We start from the raw sequence: 19,258 nt of genomic DNA, 5'->3' as shown, positions 1-19,258 counted from the left end.
GCTAGCTTTTGCAGTCGAAGTTGTGTTGTTTTCCAAATTCATTTTGGGGCCACACAGGACTGCCATGTCAGGTCAGTTCTGGTTTCATCAACTGAGCCAGCACTTGCTGGCAACCTTTATGACACTAGTCTTTGTTTGATCCATGAACAATCAATGGTATTAATCTCTTAATCATTACCTTGCTGATTTGAGAAAAGTGAACTCGATTCTAAATTTGTGAGTCGTAGCCACTTCAGCGATAGTTCTCTCCCTTTCCCCTTCCGGTACAATTGTTCAGTGGAAGGGCGCAATCGCAACTGGTCACATCAAATGTTCACACGAGAATCATCAACGTTCTAGTAGAAATCAAAGGCACAGGCACGAGCACGGCGTCTCTGCTGTTTCACACTTGTCGCGGAGCACAAAAATTCAGGTGACGGATCCGGCAAGTGCGTCCACGGTCCACGGAGGCAACTTCGCCTGGAAGGCTGGAGCCCGTGGCAGTTCGTTGCAAGACTTGTCAAGAGGTCAGAGTTGAGAGCCTGTGTTGGGCTAGTACTAAACAGCCGCCGGGCCCAGCCACTGCAGAATAGACAGAGATCATTTTTTTTCTCGAAACAATAGACGGAGATGCTTTGCTTTCTTTAATCCTTATTATCAGCCAGTTGGTTTGACGCAACTGTTTATTGTCAGATGCTAACAACATCCCAGTCTCTTTCATGCAGATATTATTGACCTAGGATCATATTACATTCAAAATTCAATTAAAGTAAAAGGAATTTGGCAATTTGCCGTTGGGCTACAAAAACAGCAATTTAGCTCCAATCCAGCAATTCTATCACATGATGACCGCATTTTAGGTAAATACCTATGCATCTTCCGAAATAAGACTCTTGTATCGCTCCATTTTGGGATTTTTGCAATTATTTGTGGCGTTGCTTTTGTCGACCTAATAAAAGCCAACAAATCACTACGCAAATCTAGCTAACACACGTTTTTTTTTGGCCGTAAAGCTCTTTACACAAATTGTGTATAATATGAAAAACAAAATCTCACATGAGAGATTTAGTAAAGGCATTTAAAAATCCCGACCTGCCATTTTCCAATAATAACTCCATTATAGAAAAGATGATACGCTATAATTTGCCAACTGTCAAAATACCAAAAGGGAATGAAATTTAGAAAACCACCATTGAATATTCCATACAAAACACACCTTTGAATGGTCTCTCCAGATGGGAAACCGCCCAAGCACACCTACCGGCTAGTCAGCACTAATAAAGAAGGCACCTCCCTCCTGCTCTGCTCGCCCTTCCCAAAACGAAAAAAAAAAAGGGCAGCAGCAAGGGGGGAGAAGAGGAGGCAGCCCACACTACACGGAGAAGAAAGATGGCGACGTGGATGGCGGTGGCGGTCGTGGCGGTGATGGGCGTGCTGGCGCCTCCCGCGGCGGCGCAGACGTCGAGCACGCCGGACTGTGCTGCGAAGCTGGCGCCGTGTGCGCCGTACATAAACACGACGGGGATGCCGCCGGACACCTGCTGCGGCCCGATCAAGGAAGCCGTCCAGAACGAGCTGAAGTGCCTCTGCGGGCTCTACGCCTCGCCGGAGATCTTCAAGGCCTTCAACATCAACGTCACCCAAGCCCTCGGCGTCTCCAAGCGCTGCGGCCTCAGCGACACCACTGAGGCCTGCAAGGGTAACTCTCCTTTCATTTTCCTGCGCCGAACAAATGTTCTTCTTTTACCTTTCAGATGTGATTTTCCAGCATCCAATTTGCAGTGATCAGTTAGAACAATCATTAAAGCAAGCATCTTTAGCTATCAATTTGCATGTTCAGTGATCGATTTGCGCAAGTAGGCATCAGATAGACTAGATGCAATCGATTAATCAGGCAGCAACACAAGGCCGGACAGGTGTGCAAAGGGCCCGTGACTTGCGTTTCCGCGTTTGTTGCTAGTGGCGTAGGCAAGTTGGTTTTCAGTTGCCGTCGCCATCAGGTCAAAGGCAGCAGTGGGAAAACATCTAGTAGATGTGAAAATTCAAATGAGCTCCGTGATCCGTGTCGCTAAGAGTTTCGGAGGCATTTTTTTTGGACCAAAGGCATAGCCCAGCTTTATGAGAAAGCTTAACAGGGTTAAATTTTTGGACGAACCGTTTTGCTGGGGACGCCAGCTTTACAGTTAAAGAGTGCTAAGCAAAGAACACCAACTCTAAAACCTCTTCATAGAAAAGCAGCCCGAAACACCTCTAACCAAAAGGAGCTCGCAGGTAAACCTTACCTGGAGGCAACAGACCGACGACAACACAAAGCTGGACCAACAGCAAAAAACACTAAAGCCACCACCCCTCTAAGAGTAAGAAAAACTAGCGGACTACTCCACAACAATGTTTTAAATAGCAGGCTAAGAGGTTTAGCGATAGCACTCTAAAACAGCTAATAGCGGAGCTAAATGAGGCTATAGCAGCTAAGTTGTACATGAATACAAATAGCGGTACCATGCCTCAAATAGCTATAGCGGACCATAGCGGCAGCTATAGTGGGAGATTTAGAACCTTGCTCCACAGTTACAAGGGAGAACAGCATCATCTGATGGCCTTTCACTCCAGGGCCCCAACAGCAGCCATTATCTTGTTTATGCTCTCTTCAGTCTTCTCGGCATCGATCCTCTTCTGCATAGGCTTCCAGTATTTGAGCTGTCCCATCATCTTATGCACCACGACCGTGGGGGAAGCCACCAGTTTGTCGTTGAAGACCATATCATTCCGGGTCTTCCAGATTGCCCACATCGCACCTGCACAAATAAAGAGTAGAAGCCTCCTTGATCTAGCTGCTTTATCTTTCAAGAGCCTCTCAAAAATATCAGCACAGAACACCGGCGTAAAATCCTAGCCAAGTGCATCCCTCAGGAAAGTCCAGAGGAAGTTTGCAACTGGGCACTGAAAAAGGATGTGATCCGTGGTTTCAGGTAAGCTACATAATTTGCAGTTCACCTCACCAGACCAGTTACGTTTTTTCAATTGCACGGCTGACTGGATTTTGTCATGGAACACCATCCACATAAAAAATTGAATTTTCAGGAGGACTCTGCAGGCCCAAACATCTATCATTTGTTCATCCCTAATCCCTCCAAAGGTTAGTTCCCTGTACAGGGATCTTGTAGTAAATTTTCCAGCGCCCATGTAATTTCATCCCTCCCCTCCACTAAGTGCACCTCTTCTAAAATTGTTTGCAGCTCATGCCACTTCTCTAGCTCCTCGGGATACAGTGACCTTCTAAAGCTAATAACCCAAAACCCTCCCCTCTGGATATCAGCCACAGAAGCATTTGGCTCTGAGCAAATTTGAAAAAGCTTATCAAACTCTATCTTTAGAGGGCATTCCCCTATCCAGGGATCTTCCCAGAATCTAGTTTGCAACCCACTCTTCACCTTCACAATTCTCCCCCGCCCATACCACTCTCTAATCTCAAGCAGCCCTCTCCAAAATTGGGACCCTGACACTCTTTGTATTTGGTAAATGCTTTTCTGACCCAAGTACTTTCTCCTTAGCATTTCACAACAGATACTGTCATCCCCTCTTTCTAGTTTATGAATCCATTTACACAGCAAGAAAACATTTGAGGGCTTGTTTGCTTGTTGCCTGCATCTTGCTGCCTGGTCCAGGCAGTTAACCCAGGCCGTTGATTTTGACTGCCTGCGGTTGGATGCCCCTGCCTGGCGCTAGCTGCCTGAGCCAGGAATGCAAGCAAACAGGCCCTCATTGCCCTGACATCTGTAAAACCTAGGCCCCCAAAGTCTTTAGGTCTACTCAGCGCCTCCCATCTAACCATGTGGTATTTCCTCTTTTTCTGAGTGCCCTGCCAGTAAAACCGGGATCTGATTGAATCCAGTTGTTGATAATTACCTTCATAGAGCACATAGACACCCATGGTGTATAACGGGATGTTGGACAGGCTGGATTGTATCAAAATTGATTTGCCTCCTGAGGAGAGCGTGTCACACTTTCAAGTCCCCAATCTGTTTTTCACATTCTCATTTACATAATTCAACTGAGCCTTTGTTAGCTTACAGTCACTCACTGGCAACCCTAGGTATGTAATTGGAAAGTTTCCCACTCTACAGTTCATTATATCTGCGATCCTTCCATGCGCCTCAGAGTCAATCCCCATAACAAAGATCTCGCTCTTATTATAGTTTATTTTTATCCCTGACATTGCCTCATAGCAGAACAAAATGAATTTCAGGTTGCACAAATTACTGTCACTATTCTTCAGGAAAATGATAGTATCATCTGTGTACTGAAGATGGGTCAGCCCTCCCACCACCAAATGTGGCACTAGACCTTCTATGGAACCCCCTCTACTGGCAGCATTTAGCATCTCAGATAGAGCATCCGCTACAATGTTAAAAAGGAGAGGTGACAGCGGATCACCTTGCCTAAGACCCTTGAAACTTCTGAAGAACTCCCCTCTCTCCCCATTAATTTCCAGAGCAACTCTACCAGGAGTCTCGGAGGCATAAAAACTAGAGATGCCATATGCTTCCCCAGTCTGCCCCGTGATGAGCTTCTAGCCACGTGCCACCTTGTCTTCCATTAAAATACCATGATCTTAGCCTCTCAGCTCAGTCTTGGATGACCAATTTGGTGTAGTAGAAATCCAGGATAATATTTACAAGCCCATTCAGAAAATATCTAGTTTGATCCGATGTAATAGATCCTGGTTTTGTATAGAATTTTCGTGCTGTACGTGTAATTTCGTTGGGTTTCAGAATTCATTAATTCAACTCTGAAAGTCACATAACAAACCTTGCACTTTGGTACTAGGTGTGCTGTATTCTGAGTCCAGTCTTGGATGACTAATTTTCCATAATAGAGATCTAGGACAGTATTTTACTTCAAAAAAAAATCCAGGATAATATTTACAAATCTAGTTTGACCTGATGAAATAGACTTGTGTTTTGTTCAGAACTTTCATGCTGTATGTGTAACTTCATAGGGTTCCATGATTTTTATTCTACTTCAACTAGCTAGTCTTTTCTTTGAATAATTTGTATATATATTTTTGGATACTTTTCTGATAAATGTCTTAAAATTTCAATTTTACAGGCCTTGCTCCTACACAGTCTCATCCAGGTAACTATAGTGCTCATCCCCCTTTCTTGCTTAGTTACAATACTTGTTGTATGAATATAGCTAACTGAAACTTCGTTAGTTACCAAATAAGAGCTTCTTGTGTTATGAAATTTCAAGTGGGACTTCAGGGAAGTCGTATATGTAGAAAGAAAAGCTACTCCTTTTTCATAAAAAAAGCTTCCATGTTATGAAATTTCAAGTGGGACTTCAGGGAAAATTGATTCAAGTCATATATGTAAAAAGAAAAGCTACTCTTTTATAATTGAGTACGCCCAGATTGAGTTAGAAATTTTTTCAGAGATTACTGAACTTATGTTGAAGCACATTCAAATTGATCCCTAACCAAGTGAAAAACAACAACATGCACTAGCATGCTTAAAGTTTCTGTATGGTTAGGCATGGTCCCAAGGATTACTATTGGCAACAATGTAGTGCATTCATTTGCAGATTGAATTGCTGCTGTATGTGTATGGTTGGGCATGGTCACAGGGATCCACCAGCTTATGAAACAGATAATAAATGCATTGCAGAGTAGGAATTGCTGCCTGCTTATTTAAAGTGATGGTAGCATTGCTACCAAACAACTACTCCATAGATCAGTAGAGCACTATGCTAGGCGTATAGTTTTAGCATAATTGATGGTGGCCCAGCAATGCTTCACATGAACAGTTTGTGCTAAAATGGGACTATTAACAATCTGTTGGGCCTGCCTAACAGAGTGACGCTCATAGTGTTTCAGTGATGTTGCTTTATATGCTAGTTGCCACACTTTCGAATTTTCTATGAAGTATCTAGCTGAATCCTTATAGTAAATCTTGTCAGTATCTGTTCCATCTCTTATGCCTCAGAAGTTTGAAGCAGTGGTTCAGTGTCCCCCAAAGAATTCTGATTCTGCACTGGAATTATCAAACTTTTGTACCCAAACTAGTTTTTGAGTTGTACAGTACGTTTCAATGTTTATAAATGGAGCTTCCTTAGTATATTAAATAAGCTTCTTTATCTGAATTAGATCACATCATATGTCGAACTGCAACTTGATTTCAAACATGAAGAGCCCTTGTTTAAACCTCAATGATTCCAAACTGCAACGAGGCAATGAGCTTTTGATCTCACAAACTCTTCGTTTTTGCAGGTTCTCCATCAGGTGGTGGCAAGAACTCCGGTCATCGCACTCTGTCAGTCGGTTTCCCAGGATTGATGAGCTTGTTCCTAGCTTTGTGGGCTGTGTTGGCATAAGATCAAGCATGCTATTACCAGATAATGTTTGTTTGATCCCGCCGTAGATGATTAATTGTTACGATCTTCTGAGACGGTGATGCTATGGCTGTGTTAAGATACAATCAACATTTGTTTTGCTGTGTATTGATGTGATCAGCCAGTAGAGTGATGTACCTGAACCGTGATTTCTCATTGGTTTCTTCATTGTTCTTTATTAGACATAGATATAGATAATAAAATCAAAAATTCTTTGTACCATGTAATGAATCAGCATTGCTATTCACCAACACGAATAACCTTGATTTGGAGCACGAAGCAGCCACTACAGTCATACAATGAAAGCTGCGGTGGAGATGTTGAGGCAAATGTTCTCCACCAGGAGGAAGTTGGGGATACCAGGGATGATTGATGACCGGAGCGGCGGATACCGGGGAGGAGGGATCTGTCGTCCGGCTAGCGGCAGTGCTCCGGGCTCCGGCAAGCGACGGCGAGGTGAAGGGGCGGAGGGGTCCTGCTAGCCGTGTTTTGTTCGGCGGCCCGGTTAAGGGTTTCTCTTGGCCGTCCGATACGGCTTACGCGGTCCAGATCGAAGAACGTAGGGAACTGGAGGATGTTTTAGCAGGAGGCCCTCGTACTATTCTTTGTTTCCGTTTGAGCCCTCAGAATTTGGAACGCGATCAATAATCGCGACCCGAACTGGAGTTATTCTGACCGCTCGATCAGCTATAGGCGGCCGTGATCGAACAAAAGGAAACGGCGAAGCGATCTTTTGCGTAAGCACCCTCGAACAGTTTCATTTTGCAGTTACTTCCATTTCCACGGCTCCTCCCCATCCCCTCGCTGCCGCTCCCGAGCAGCGAAAGCTCCGGCGAGCGGTTGCGGCGGCGGCGGCGGAGACGGAGGCCAGCGAGGGGAGTATCCCTGTCGGTACAATCTACGAGTAGAAACCCTAAAGTAACCTCAGAGCTGATCAACTGAGCGCCCGCCGCAATGCTCTCTCGCGCCGCCGCCATCCGTCGCGGCGCCGCGGCTGCGTTCTCCACGGTGTCGGAGAAGCCGGAGACGGGACTGTATGGCTTCGACGTGCTGCGCACGGCAAAGGGCTTCCGCCGCTTCGTCGACGACGCCATCCAGCGGTAAGGGGGAAACCTGAGCGCTCACTAGCCTCACTGCTAGCCTGCCCAAAACCATCCAGCAGCCGCTAGCCCTCAGTGAATGTTTGCTTGAACTCGCAGGTCAGACGAGCTCGTCGCACACGTCGCGCGGCTGCCGTCATCCCCTGAGATTGTCCGCGCCATGGACGAGATTTCCAATACCGTAATCTACTCCGTTTCTGCTATTGGCTTTTGATCCATTCTATTTGCATTTGTATGGCGTAGCTGATGTATCAAGGTTACGATGGTGTGGTTAGGTTTGCACGGTCATTGATTCGGCGGAGCTGTGCAGGAATACACACCCTGATAGGTGGGTTGTGATGGTTTCTTATTCAATTTGGTGCTGGGAGGCAATGTGTTTCCAGGTTTGAATTAAATGGATATGCTTGCGTGCCAGGGAATTTGTGGAGGAGGCAGATAAGGCGTCAATGAGGATTTATGAGCATCTTCAGGTGAGCTTAACAGCTGGCGTTGCTTCAGGTGGACTTGGAGTATTGTTTTATAGCAACTTAAACAATGTACATCTTTGCATACTTATGATGATAAGTTGAAAATAATCATTTTGAAACTTTGCAATCCTGTAGCTAATTGAAAAGCCCAAAGTTAGATTAAATGGTCAATTTGGAGTAACAGTTTGATTTCTGTAACTCATTGCAGTACCTGAATACCAACACTACTTTATACAATGCTATACTAAAAGCTGAGGGTGAAAGTGTCCTGCTGACGGAGGAAGCTAGAAGAGCAGCAACTACCTTGCGTATTGACTTTGAAAAGGGAGGGATCCATCTTCCTGAAGGTTGCCAACTGAAATTTATATTACTCTGTCTCTTCTCATAACTGTGACTGTTAAATTAAAGCATGGTTCTCTTTCTTTGGCAGATAAACTTGAGCGTGTTAATCAGCTGAACCTTGAGATTGCCCAGCTGGGTAGAAAGTAGGTACATCAATTGGACACTTGCTGTTGATAGTCTTTACCATCTTTTCTGTTGAAGTTGAACTACTTCACAATCTGTGTTAGTTCTATGTTTTCAGGCTGCGTATTGGCAAGCAATTTCATTGTTTAATTACTTGAGTTGCTGGCTACCTGTCTGTATGTTAAAATTATTGATGCTAGGACCGACCCTTGAGTTTCTTCTGCTTTTAGAAATTGATTTTTGCTCGCTTGTTTGCCAATTGTGCTGACTTCTGAAAGATAACTGAGATGTTTATGAATGATCTACTAGATGACTCTTATTGTTCCAGTGCTAAAACGTACTGGGATAAAACTCTTTTTTCTCTAAATGCTCAATTATCTTGATGTTCTTAATACAAGCAATTAGGTGGCATGTATTAAGTTGAGTACCAGGTTAAGGAGTATATGTGATCAGTTAATCATGCATTTATTGAACAAAATTGTTGTTGCTTTTGTTTTTCCTGTATTGCTGAAAAATGAGAAATGGAGTGTTTGGTTAATTCTCAAGTATTGTGCTCTATTGCACACCTACCATGCATGCAACTAGTTGATCTCATTGTCAGCCAAGTAGCGCTCTAAACTGCCCAGTGGAACTCTATTTGTTTTACTAGGACCTTTTATGGACAGTTTATATCTCCTTTGTGGATGCCCTATCGCTTTAGCTTCGTTGTACAGTGCTCCTTTTATTGAATTGACTAGTTGCTTTGCAGTTTATGTTGAGCCTGCCAATTGGTACTGCTAGATGGAGTGAACTGTTTGTATCCAGTGCAAACTTACTTCTTTTTCCTGTACCAGGTTCAGTGAAAATGTAATGAACAAACCAGGTTTTGTGGATGTATACCCAGCTTCACGGGTCCCAAGAAACATGCAACCTCATTTCAAGTCTGTTTACCGATCTAATTCTGGAAGTTTTGAGAAGCAAAGCAACCGGATGAGCACTGCAAAGCAAAAGGGTCTAAGGATTGTAACAGACTCAGGAAATCTATCATCAGCACTGAGATGGATTTCTGATGAGGAAGTAAGTATTCATAGAGCCATTTTTTGTGTCACAGATAAAGATGTATCAATAGCATTGAACAATATTTAGATTTCTTATGTCACCACCCAGTTTCCCTCTTGATTGATTCAATTACTTTATCTGTTATGTACAGTTGCATATCACCTATCCAGTGACAGTGTCAATCTAAATATTTCGAATTTTCCAAAGGTCAGGAAACAGGTATACATTGTTGGGAACTCTGAACCTCGAGAAAATATTGGTGTTCTTAATGAACTTATAGATGCTCGTGATGAGCTTGCAAAGGTATTGCGGTTTCTTCATATTGTGAAGTTTTTTGCCTTTATTAGTCCATTATCATAGCATTGATTAGAAGTGCAACCGGCGCAACAGCCCTAGATAATTACATATTTTTTCCTTGTTCATGACCCTACAGACTATGGGATGCAAATCGTATGCTGACTTTGCTATTCGTCCTAACATGGCTGCATCAGCTGATGTAGTTATGTCATTTCTTGGAGATTTGAGTAACATTGTTAGGCATAAAGCTGATGAGGTACGAATGGATTCAACTTAATTTGGCATTATGCATTGTTATGTTCTATACATCTATATGTTGTTATGCATCATTAAATTCAATAATCCATCTCTATCTCTCTATAACTTCTCTTAAGCAGGAATTTAATGTTATTAAGGATTTCAAGAGAAGAATTTGTAATGAAAAGAGTGCTGATCTTGAACCCTGGGATGAAGATTACTTCATTGGAATGATGAAATCATCTGTACACAACCTCGATGCTTCAGTACGTGCTAACTGATAAACATCTCAGAGATGAATGAACTGTACCTAAAGCTAATTCAAACACCGGTTTGGCATACACTGGATGCATACCTTTAGAGTGTAGGCTTACTTTTTTTAATAACAATATTGACACCTTTTTTTTTTTTGCATCTATCAGGTTATTGCAAAATACTTTCCCTTGTCACAATGCCTAAAAGGTCTGAATGTGCTGGTTGAATCATTATTTGGTGCCACATTCCATCAGATTCCCATGAGGGATGGAGAGTCATGGCATCCAGATGTGATAAAGCTCTCACTCTGTCATCCTGATGAGGTACAAGCATGGCAAGCATGCTTTTAAATGATAATTTTGCAACAAAACTAGAAAAACACCCTCAGCTTCTCTGCTTCAGTTATTTCTATGTGCTCAACTTATATATCAAAAGAACTGCATTTCTTGGGAATATGCAAATGCTGGCATCAACACCTTGTTTTTTTTTTTGCTTTTCGTCACTAAATTCAAATGGCAAATTGTAAATTAAGGCTCACATCCTAGTTGGCAGCCTGAATGACGATCTTTTTTTACGTGTCTTGCCCCGTTGGTGCTCCTCTTGTCTAAGTAGACGATTTGGAACTTCATGGCTAGAATTAGACTGCTTGATAGTGAGGTTATACACTGTGTAACCTGTAATGGCTATTGATGATCATTAGTAACGTTCTATGTTTGTTGTCAGTTCTTGTTGTTTGTAACCATGCAAATTTCATGAAAAATTAAGTGCTTAGGGGAAAGCTAATCAAGATCCCAGTTACTAGGACATAGTGCACCCTGCACCGTATTTTCAACTTATTCTTATATTTTCTGGGAACAAAGTAACTAAAGTAAACCATGTCTAATGAGCAGGGTGATTTAGGATTCATGTATCTTGATCTCTACTCCAGGAAGGGTAAGTATCCAGGGTGTGCTCATTTTGCTGTCCAAGGGGGACGGAAATTGTCGGACTCAAATTACCAACTTCCGGTAAATGTTCTCTTATTCATTGTTTGTTCCATGTTGCTTAGAATGTGTGAAGCTATTTCCTTACAATCAAGCTTCATAGAAGGAAATGGTAGCTAAAAGAATCAAGGGTTTGCTTGGTAGCTTTGCTATTGTTTTTTATTTCCCAAAGTTGTTTTTAAACGAAAACTGTCATGCACGGCAATTAGACAGCTTATCAGACTAAATATATGAAATTCAATATATTCCTAGTCGGATAGCATGATACATAGCTTATGTGGAGCATCCGTTGCAGCTTCTAGCTTCATTAGCATATACATTATTTTTGAAGGATGTTAAAATGTAAAAAGATCAATGGATGTGTCATGGAAAATTGCTGTAGTTCAAATTCATAAAATTGCTTCAGTTCCAATGGACACTCCATGGTTGATTTTCAGATCATTGCCTTAGTTTGCAACTTCTCAAGTTCTAGTGGAATAACTGCAAGGCTTAACCATGGGGATGTTGAAACTCTTTTTCATGAGTTTGGGCATGCCCTTCATTCTCTGCTATCAAGAACGGTAATTTGCTTGTTCTTCTTAATAATGGCTTCTTCAATGGTACTAGGGTTGCCCTTCATTCTCTGCTATCAAGAACATTTATTACCTGTTTTTATTTTTTAATATTTGAATGCAGGAATATCAGCATTTCTCTGGTACTAGGGTTGCTCTTGATGTGGCTGAAACTCCCTCAAACCTCTTTGAGTATGTATGATATTCAAAATAAGAGTTGTTTGTTAAAAAAAGAAAGAGTTCTTTCGGTTAGCAGCCTCTATACCTATTAGTTGAGTTCCATTGACATTGCAGATGTTATGCATGGGACTATCGTGTGCTGAAGACATTTGCTCTAGATGAAACAACTGGAGATGCAATACCAGAAAAGCTGGTAAAGGCACTAAATGCTTCTCGGAATATGTTTCCTGCTACTGAGCTCCAGCGGCAGGTTTGTTTTTATTTCCAGTTCTTACAAAAGTAGTATTGGTCCTTTCTTTTCCTTGTCATATTTCTTGCTTCACTTAATGCTGTCGTGCTCCCTTTCCTAGATCTTCTACTCTATAAAGGACCTAACCTTGTTTGGGGAGCAAGCATCCAAGCCTATGGACACAATTTCCACAGTTGCTGATTTGAGAAGGAAGCATACAAGTTGGAAATGTGCAGAAGGCACGCACTCGCATACCCGCTTTACCCATCTCATAAACTATGGTGCCGGTAAGTTTTCAGACTGGGCTCTAGTCCCATGAACTTGTTTGCATCCCCTACTTCTCATAGACATATAAGCTAGTTTAACTGTGTCACTTTATTGCAGGCTACTACAGTTACCTTTATGCTCGATGTTTTGCCACAACAATATGGCAAGAAATATGCCAAGAGGACCCATTGTCCCGCAGTGCAGGCACTGCCATTAGGGAGAAATTCTTGCGGTATGGCGGCTCAAAGGACCCATCGTCCTTGCTGAAGGATTTTGCTGGTGATGCCATCATTAGAAACTCTGGCGCCGGAATAATCCCTGACATTAGTTCCTTATGCAAAGAAATTGGTTTGTGAAATACCATTGAGTGTGGAGGCTGTCACAGTTCTGTATGACACTGAGCTGGACTAATGGGGCAAGATGAACTAAGCCTGAAGCCATGGAGGTGCTGAGTTCAGGTGCTTGATCTCTCAGGCACGACGGAGGGTGCTAGCTGCAGATCAAGCTGATTTACTCGTATGAGACTGGTGACAAGGAATTTAATTGGTTATCCCCACAGGATCCTATTGTGAAATTGGATGTAGATCGTCCCATCATAGGGTAAAGTTGATGCGTTGTTTGTCTTTTGGAAACAAGGAAACGATATTGGAATCGAGCTCAGCTCCCTTTCACCGACCTGAACAATCTGCTGTCGTAGTAAAGTCGGTGCTGTTCGTATCACTATTCTTTTTCGTTGTAAGCCATATCAGTCGTTGACGTATTCATGGTACTTCCAAATACCCCGCGACGGCAGCTTGCCTATGTTATTGCTCCTTAACAGCTCAGGCAGCCCAACTGTTGTTCGTCCAGAACTTTACACGCAACAAAGTACTTCCTCCGTTTACAATTAACTTTACACGCAACAAAGTACTTCCTCCGTTTCAAATTGTAAGTAGGCCTGCTAGTGGGGCGGGTTGAAATGGGTTTTATGGGGTGGGTTGTGACGTGGGGTGTGTTTGAATGGGTTAAAATGGGTTTTAGTATCTAATGGGTTGGGGCGGGTTGGGTATATCGGAAATGCGGGTTGGGGCGGGTTGAAAGTGATTTTTTGTTTGAATTTGTATGGATTTAATTCATAGGTTTAACTTTCACGTTTCGACTCTTGACGTGGGGTCATGATATAAGTCCAGCCGCACTACTTTGCACAAAGTAGCGGACTGTCAAACTAATTCATTTGCAACAAATTTTGGTCAATTTCTTCAAAATTTTAAGGTGTGAACGCGAGATTTGAATTTTAGGGTCCGATTCTTGAAGCGGGCCCCACGTATAAGTCCAGCCGCACTACTTTGCACAGAATTGCGGACTGTTAAACTAATTCATTTGCAACAAATTTCGGTTTATTTCTCCAAAATTTTAAGGTGTGAACGCGAGGTTTTAATTTTAGGGTCCGACTCTTGACGCGGGGCCCACATATAAGTCCAGCCGCACTACTTTGCACAAAGTAGCGGACTGTCAAACTAATTCATTTGCAACAAATTTTGGTCAATTTCTCCAAAATTTTAAGGTGTGAACGTGAGGTTTTAATTTTAGGGTCCGACTCTTGACATGGGCCCCACATATAAGTCCAGCCGCAACAAAGTAGTGGACTGTCAAACTAATTCATTTGCAACAAATTTCGATCAATTTCTCCAAAATTTTAAGGTGTGAACGTGAGGTTTTAATTTTAGGGTCCGACTCTTGACGCGGGCTCCACATATAAGTCCAGCCGCACTACTTTGCACAGAGTAGCGGACTGTCAAACTAATTCATCTGCAACAAATTTCGATCAATTTCTCCAAAATTTTAAAGTGTGAACATGAGGTTTGTATAAATTTATAGGTTCATGTACAAAACCCACGGGTTATATCAATTTGTGGGGCGGGTTGGGTTGGGTTTACACAATAGAATTATGGAGCGGGGTGGGGTGGGTGAATGAGTTAATTTATTGCGGGTTGGGGTGGGTTTGGGGCGGGTTTCAACCCATTAGCAGGCCTAATTGTAAGTCGTTTTAATTTTTTTAGTTCATAGATATTATTATGTATCTAGATATATACTATTATATCTAAGTGTATAGAAAAACTATGTCTAAGTGCATAGAAAAATTAAAATGATATACAATTTGGAACGTGGAAGTATTACACGGCATCACCTGGCCCTCCCTTTTCCTTTGGCTAAATGCACAGGCGTCACTGCCTGAGCCAGTGCTCCTCTCCTCTCTTTCTTTGGCCCATGTGGTAGTACACTACAGGTAGTGCTGTTCCCATCCCACGACCTCGTCGTCGTCGTCAGCTTCGAGAACGCCGCGGAGACGAAGCTGATGATGCGCCATCGAGACCAGCCATGGCTGACCTGCAAGCGAGCCGCCGCCAAATGGCCTCCCTCCGTTCTGCTGCGTCGGCGGTCCCTTTCAGGGAAACGCAATGTAGACGATGACCATGACGTCATCGGGTACACTGTTTGTACAACACCGAGGTTTCTACACAAACTGTGTCATGTCATCCATGTGTCACGACTCACCGGGCCCCCGTTCCGTACGTGCTGCACTTGGCTAGCGTCACCGGCTCACGAGGCGAGACCCGGGTGGTGGTTTCGGCAGCGACGTCGACGCCCGCAGCGTTCTGGGCGCTCTGCCGCGCGGCGATCGCGCGGCGCGTGCACGGCCGGCCGGCGCCGGCCGGCCGCCGGCAATATTATTATTCTAGTGTGCGGCGCGCGGCGCGAGCGTTATATGGTTGGCGGGACCTGGGGCCCCCGGGGCCCCTTCCCGCCTCGTTGATGCCTCCCTCCGGCTCCGCGTCGCTCCTCCACCTCCTCTTCGGCCGGCGCCGGCGCCGGCGCGGCAACAGCACCGGCAACAGCGGCATGGGGTGCGCGCAGGCGAAGCCCTCGCGTGGCTCGCCCGCCCGCAGCGACGGCCGCGGCATCGACCGCCTCATGCGCGACAACGCCTACCACCCCGGCGGCCCCGCCGTCGTCTCCCGCCTCTCCGACCCGCTCCCCGCCGCCGAGCGCGCGACGGCCGCCGCCGCCAAGGATCATCCCGCCCACGCCGGCCGCGCCACCGCCTCGGGGAGTAGGAGCACCGAGAAGACACCTGACGACGCCGCGGCGCCGCTCCCGCCACAGCCGGCGCTCCCGCCGCAGCCGCCGCGGCGCGAGGACGAGCAGCTCGTCGACGGGTGGCCGACGTGGCTGCTCGACAACGTGCCCCGGGAGGCGCTGGAGGGGATCGTCCCCAGGAGCGCGGACGCCTACGACAAGATCGAGAAGGTCGGGCAGGGGACGTACAGCAACGTGTACAAGGCGCGGGAGCGCGGGACGGGGCGGGTGGTGGCGCTCAAGAAGGTGCGGCTGGACACGTCGGAGTCGGAGAGCGTGCGGTTCATGGCGCGGGAGATCCGGGTGCTGCAGCGGCTCGACCACCCCAACGTCATCCGCCTCGAGGGCATCGCCACCTCCAGGATGCACCGCAGCATCTACCTCGTCTTCGACTTCATGTACTCCGACCTCACCAAACTCATCGCCCGCCCCGGGCACCGCCTCACCGAGCCCCAGGTAGACGACGGCGGCCATGGCCGTCGTCCTCCTCTCAGCTCTCTCGCACCTTGGATACGCAGCCACTCGTCGCCTGTTTCTGCTGGCTGTTGCGCTGACGTGCCTATGGCCGTTTGTCTTTCCCTTTCTGGACCGATCGATGTTGGCCGGCCTTGTGGGATGCAAACCCATGTTGGGTACGTTGGGCCAGTGAAAACACCGGATATTCCACCGTCCCCAAATAGACATTAAAAACCTAAATACCCCTATCAACACATTGTCAGACATTTGTGTTTGACATAGTATTATTAGAGGACATCTTGGTCGTATTTATATAGATACAGTACAGCACAGTGGCATGTGTGAGTTGGTCAGAAGTATTCTAGTCCTGCTCTGCAGCTTAAGCTGAAAAAAATCTTGCAAATTTTGTAGAGAATAGGATTGTATGTGCAAGGTAGCTGCAGCACCCTGATTGCTGTGGCAGAAAACGGTAGCAACTGATCTTGGTCATTCACCTCCCTGTTCTTTGTCAGACTATCTTTTTTTCGAAAGACCCAGAACATTGTGTCTGGCATGTATTAATAAGGAGAAGAGAATATGAGAGAAATCGGAACCGAAAACCATACAACATCAACTACAACTACCTACATGAAACATCTTTGCCAGACTATCATAGGAGTTCCTGTCGATTGTGAAAGTGACCGCAGAGAACCTGCTTCCTGGATAGTTAACAGTCAAGGCCCGAATTCCATGGATCATGTTCAATTAGTCCAGCTTAAAATGTGCAAATGAATCTGAAGTAATCTAACCTAAGCATTTCGAATATCAATCGCTGAATTACAGTCTACCCCATTTGAAAATTGTCCTCTTGAATGCTGCTGATGGCTGTGCTCAACACTGCTTGCAGATCAAGTGCTACATGCAGCAGCTGCTGGCGGGGCTGCAGCACTGCCACGAGCGCGGCATCCTGCACCGCGACATAAAGGGCTCCAACCTGCTCATCGACCGCCACGGCGTGCTCAAGATCGGCGACTTCGGCCTCGCCAACTACTACGGGCCCGGCCGCCGCCGCCCGCTCACCAGCCGCGTCGTCACGCTCTGGTACCGCGCCCCCGAGCTGCTGCTGGGCTCCACCGATTACGGCGTCGGCATCGACCTCTGGAGCGCCGGCTGCCTCCTCGCCGAGATGTTCTTCGGCAAGCCCCTCCTGCGTGCCACCACTGAGGTGAGCTTCGTCTCGTCTTATCCCGTCGTCTTCTTCCTCCAGTCGTCCTCGTCCTCGCGCGGGGAGAAGGTTGTGCGGTGATCTGGGGGCGGCGGAGCGACGGGGAGCGCGACGCAGCCGGCGCTGGGTGCGGTAGGTTCACGGATGTCGGCGGTGGCCGGCGGCGGCGGCGCGGTCTCGCCGGTCGTCGTGGCCTTTTTTTCCAAGAACTCTGACTTGGATCGCGATCCGATTATTTGCAAAGGATCGTGATTATTGATCTCTATCCGATTATTTCGAGATAATCTCCTAATCTGGATCGCTATTATTAATCGCGATCCGATTGTTTACATATGAACCCCTAAGTGTTTAAAAAGGTCCTCCTCCCCTGTACGGCGGCTCGTCTTGATCGCTCTCCCTTCCTCTCGCCGATCCGCCGGTGCCGACGGCGGCCGCACCTTCCGTCGAACCAATCCACCACCTCCCGCGAGCCAGCAGCATCTTCCTCCAGTGAAGAGAGGCGGCGGCGGCGGCGGGCGGTTGATTGGGTAGTTCACTTCATTGCAACGGTTGAGAGAAGCGAATCAGGGGTTTTAGTAGGACGCAAAACATGTCCTGCAGAATTCTTGCGGAATGGCGAAGATGATCGGATCTGACGGCGATAGATAATGATTCTCAGGTGCTCTGGTGATTTTCAGGTGGAGCAGCTGTTCAAGATCTTCACCCTGTGCGGGTCGCCGCCGGACGACTACTGGCGGAAGCTAAAGCTGTCCCCGACGTTCAAGCCCCCCAAGGCGTACAAGCCCACGACGGGCGAGAGGTTCCGCGACCTGCCGCCGTCGGCGGTCGGCCTGCTTGCCACGCTCCTCGCGCTCGACCCCGCCGCCCGCGGCACCGCCGGCCAGGCCTTGCAGAGCAGCGTGAGTACCTGACCACTGATGCCTTGTTGCTTCAGTTCTTCACTGCATTCTGATGTGCCCCCTGACCACTGCTGTTATCGTGCAGTTCTTCAGCACCCCGCCGCTGCCGTGCGACCTCTCGGAGCTCCCCGTCGTGTACAAGGAGGAGGTCGCCGACCCTGCTGCTTCGAAGTGAGAATCGTGGACCTGAGAAGCTAGCCCGTTGGCCGTTGCAGGGCGCTTTTTCGTTAGCTCATGACTAATGAATTCACTGATCTTTCGTTTCGTGCAGGCCGAAGGTGAGACAGCGTTCCCAGAGACGGAAGGACAGCAAGCTGAAAACCGAGGAGCAACGGTCAGGGATCAACACCGGATCTCCCAACAAAGAGGTACATCACAGATTCTCATCATTTTTAGGTCTTTTTACTATGACCTTGAACTCTTTCATGTGAAATTCCTTTGTTACTTGAGGACCAAATATCATCCTTGTTTCTGCTATTCTCTGACTGCTGGTTCTGTCTTTGGGCTACATTGCTCATATTTGTGTAGGAGGATAAAGTAATCGACAGAGCAAATTCAGGCCAGGAATCAGATGGTACAGCGAACGCCGCTGCCAATGCTTCCTCCAGAGTCCAAGAACCACTAGACGTCACCATCAACGTTGCCACGTACTCATACAGTACAGTCCCAGGACGGTTTTCAGTTAGCCCGGATCAGGTACTACTGCCACAAGAAGCCTCACCTGCTGCACCTCAAGATCAGCAGCAGCTGCCAGCGGCTAAGGCCTCGCACCGCTCAGGCAGCGACGACGATCACGAGAACCGCAAGCAGATTCGGACTCTGGACGACGACAACGACGCCGCCGACGGCGACGGCGAGGCGCCGTCTGGTAGCGGCAACGAGGGTGTCGCTTTGAACGGCAGCCAGGAGAGCAGATCGGCTGCTTTCATGACAGACTTCGAGGCGGCCGCCGCTGTGCTGCGCGGATCAGAAGAAATCCCTTCCAAGCAATACGTTATTGTGGATTAACGAGTGGGAGGCCGCGGCTGTTGTTCCAATTGAGCATCCTCTGAATTGTGGAGGCTGATGCTTCGTTTGTACCACCAAATAATCATCTCTTCGGAAAAGAAGAATCATTGGTTTTTATTCAGTTCCTGATTGATCT

At 46.4% G+C, this 19,258-nt stretch overlaps 3 protein-coding genes across 4 annotated transcripts; all 3 read left to right on the top strand.

Moving 5' to 3' along the window:
* Positions 1-1,251: 1,251 nt before the first annotated feature.
* Positions 1,252-6,644, top strand: LOC117851527 (non-specific lipid transfer protein GPI-anchored 7). The gene is made up of 3 exons (XM_034733355.2): positions 1,252-1,678; positions 5,089-5,115; positions 6,248-6,644. The coding sequence occupies exons 1-3, from the start codon at positions 1,369-1,371 to the stop codon at positions 6,349-6,351; spliced, it is 441 nt and encodes a 146-aa protein (XP_034589246.1). The 5' UTR covers positions 1,252-1,368; the 3' UTR covers positions 6,352-6,644.
* Positions 6,645-7,099: 455 nt separating this feature from the next.
* On the top strand, positions 7,100-13,158 carry LOC117851525 (mitochondrial intermediate peptidase, mitochondrial). 2 transcript variants are annotated; one of them, XM_034733352.2, is made up of 17 exons: positions 7,100-7,469; positions 7,569-7,650; positions 7,745-7,797; positions 7,885-7,939; positions 8,145-8,283; positions 8,367-8,421; positions 9,235-9,457; positions 9,647-9,742; positions 9,873-9,992; positions 10,114-10,239; positions 10,396-10,551; positions 11,119-11,235; positions 11,649-11,771; positions 11,887-11,954; positions 12,057-12,192; positions 12,293-12,458; positions 12,556-13,158. In XM_034733352.2, exons 1-17 carry the CDS (start codon positions 7,324-7,326, stop codon positions 12,792-12,794), a joined length of 2,100 nt encoding a protein of 699 aa, XP_034589243.1. In that variant the 5' UTR covers positions 7,100-7,323; the 3' UTR covers positions 12,795-13,158. The 2 variants fall into 2 exon arrangements, with proteins under 2 accessions (XP_034589243.1, XP_034589244.1); XM_034733353.2 differs by having other exon boundaries at positions 7,349-7,469; positions 7,546-7,650.
* Positions 13,159-15,279: 2,121 nt separating this feature from the next.
* On the top strand, positions 15,280-19,243 carry LOC117851475 (probable serine/threonine-protein kinase At1g54610). The gene is made up of 6 exons (XM_034733302.2): positions 15,280-16,011; positions 16,898-17,215; positions 17,893-18,114; positions 18,200-18,285; positions 18,386-18,482; positions 18,643-19,243. Exons 1-6 carry the CDS (start codon positions 15,319-15,321, stop codon positions 19,120-19,122), a joined length of 1,896 nt encoding a protein of 631 aa, XP_034589193.2. The 5' UTR covers positions 15,280-15,318; the 3' UTR covers positions 19,123-19,243.
* Positions 19,244-19,258: the final 15 nt, after the last annotated feature.

Source organism: Setaria viridis, chromosome 4 (genome assembly GCF_005286985.2).
Source record: "Setaria viridis chromosome 4, Setaria_viridis_v4.0, whole genome shotgun sequence".
Lineage (NCBI taxonomy): Eukaryota > Viridiplantae > Streptophyta > Magnoliopsida > Poales > Poaceae > Setaria > Setaria viridis.
The sequence above is the reverse complement of the archived record's forward strand: the minus strand, read 5'-3'. Positions and strand labels throughout refer to the sequence as shown.

Coding starts and splice junctions, on each gene's coding strand:
- LOC117851475 (XM_034733302.2), top strand. CDS start 15,319: ATGGGGTGCGCGCAGGCGAAGCCCTCGCGTGGCTCGCCCGCCCGCAGC. Junction 16,012..16,897: donor ACCGCCTCACCGAGCCCCAG/GTAGACGACGGC, acceptor CACTGCTTGCAG/ATCAAGTGCTACATGCAGCA. Junction 17,216..17,892: donor TCCTGCGTGCCACCACTGAG/GTGAGCTTCGTC, acceptor GGTGATTTTCAG/GTGGAGCAGCTGTTCAAGAT.
- LOC117851527 (XM_034733355.2), top strand. CDS start 1,369: ATGGCGACGTGGATGGCGGTGGCGGTCGTGGCGGTGATGGGCGTGCTG. Junction 1,679..5,088: donor CACCACTGAGGCCTGCAAGG/GTAACTCTCCTT, acceptor TCAATTTTACAG/GCCTTGCTCCTACACAGTCT. Junction 5,116..6,247: donor TCCTACACAGTCTCATCCAG/GTAACTATAGTG, acceptor TCGTTTTTGCAG/GTTCTCCATCAGGTGGTGGC.
- LOC117851525 (XM_034733352.2), top strand. CDS start 7,324: ATGCTCTCTCGCGCCGCCGCCATCCGTCGCGGCGCCGCGGCTGCGTTC. Junction 11,236..11,648: donor ACTCAAATTACCAACTTCCG/GTAAATGTTCTC, acceptor GTTGATTTTCAG/ATCATTGCCTTAGTTTGCAA. Junction 11,772..11,886: donor ATTCTCTGCTATCAAGAACG/GTAATTTGCTTG, acceptor ATTTGAATGCAG/GAATATCAGCATTTCTCTGG.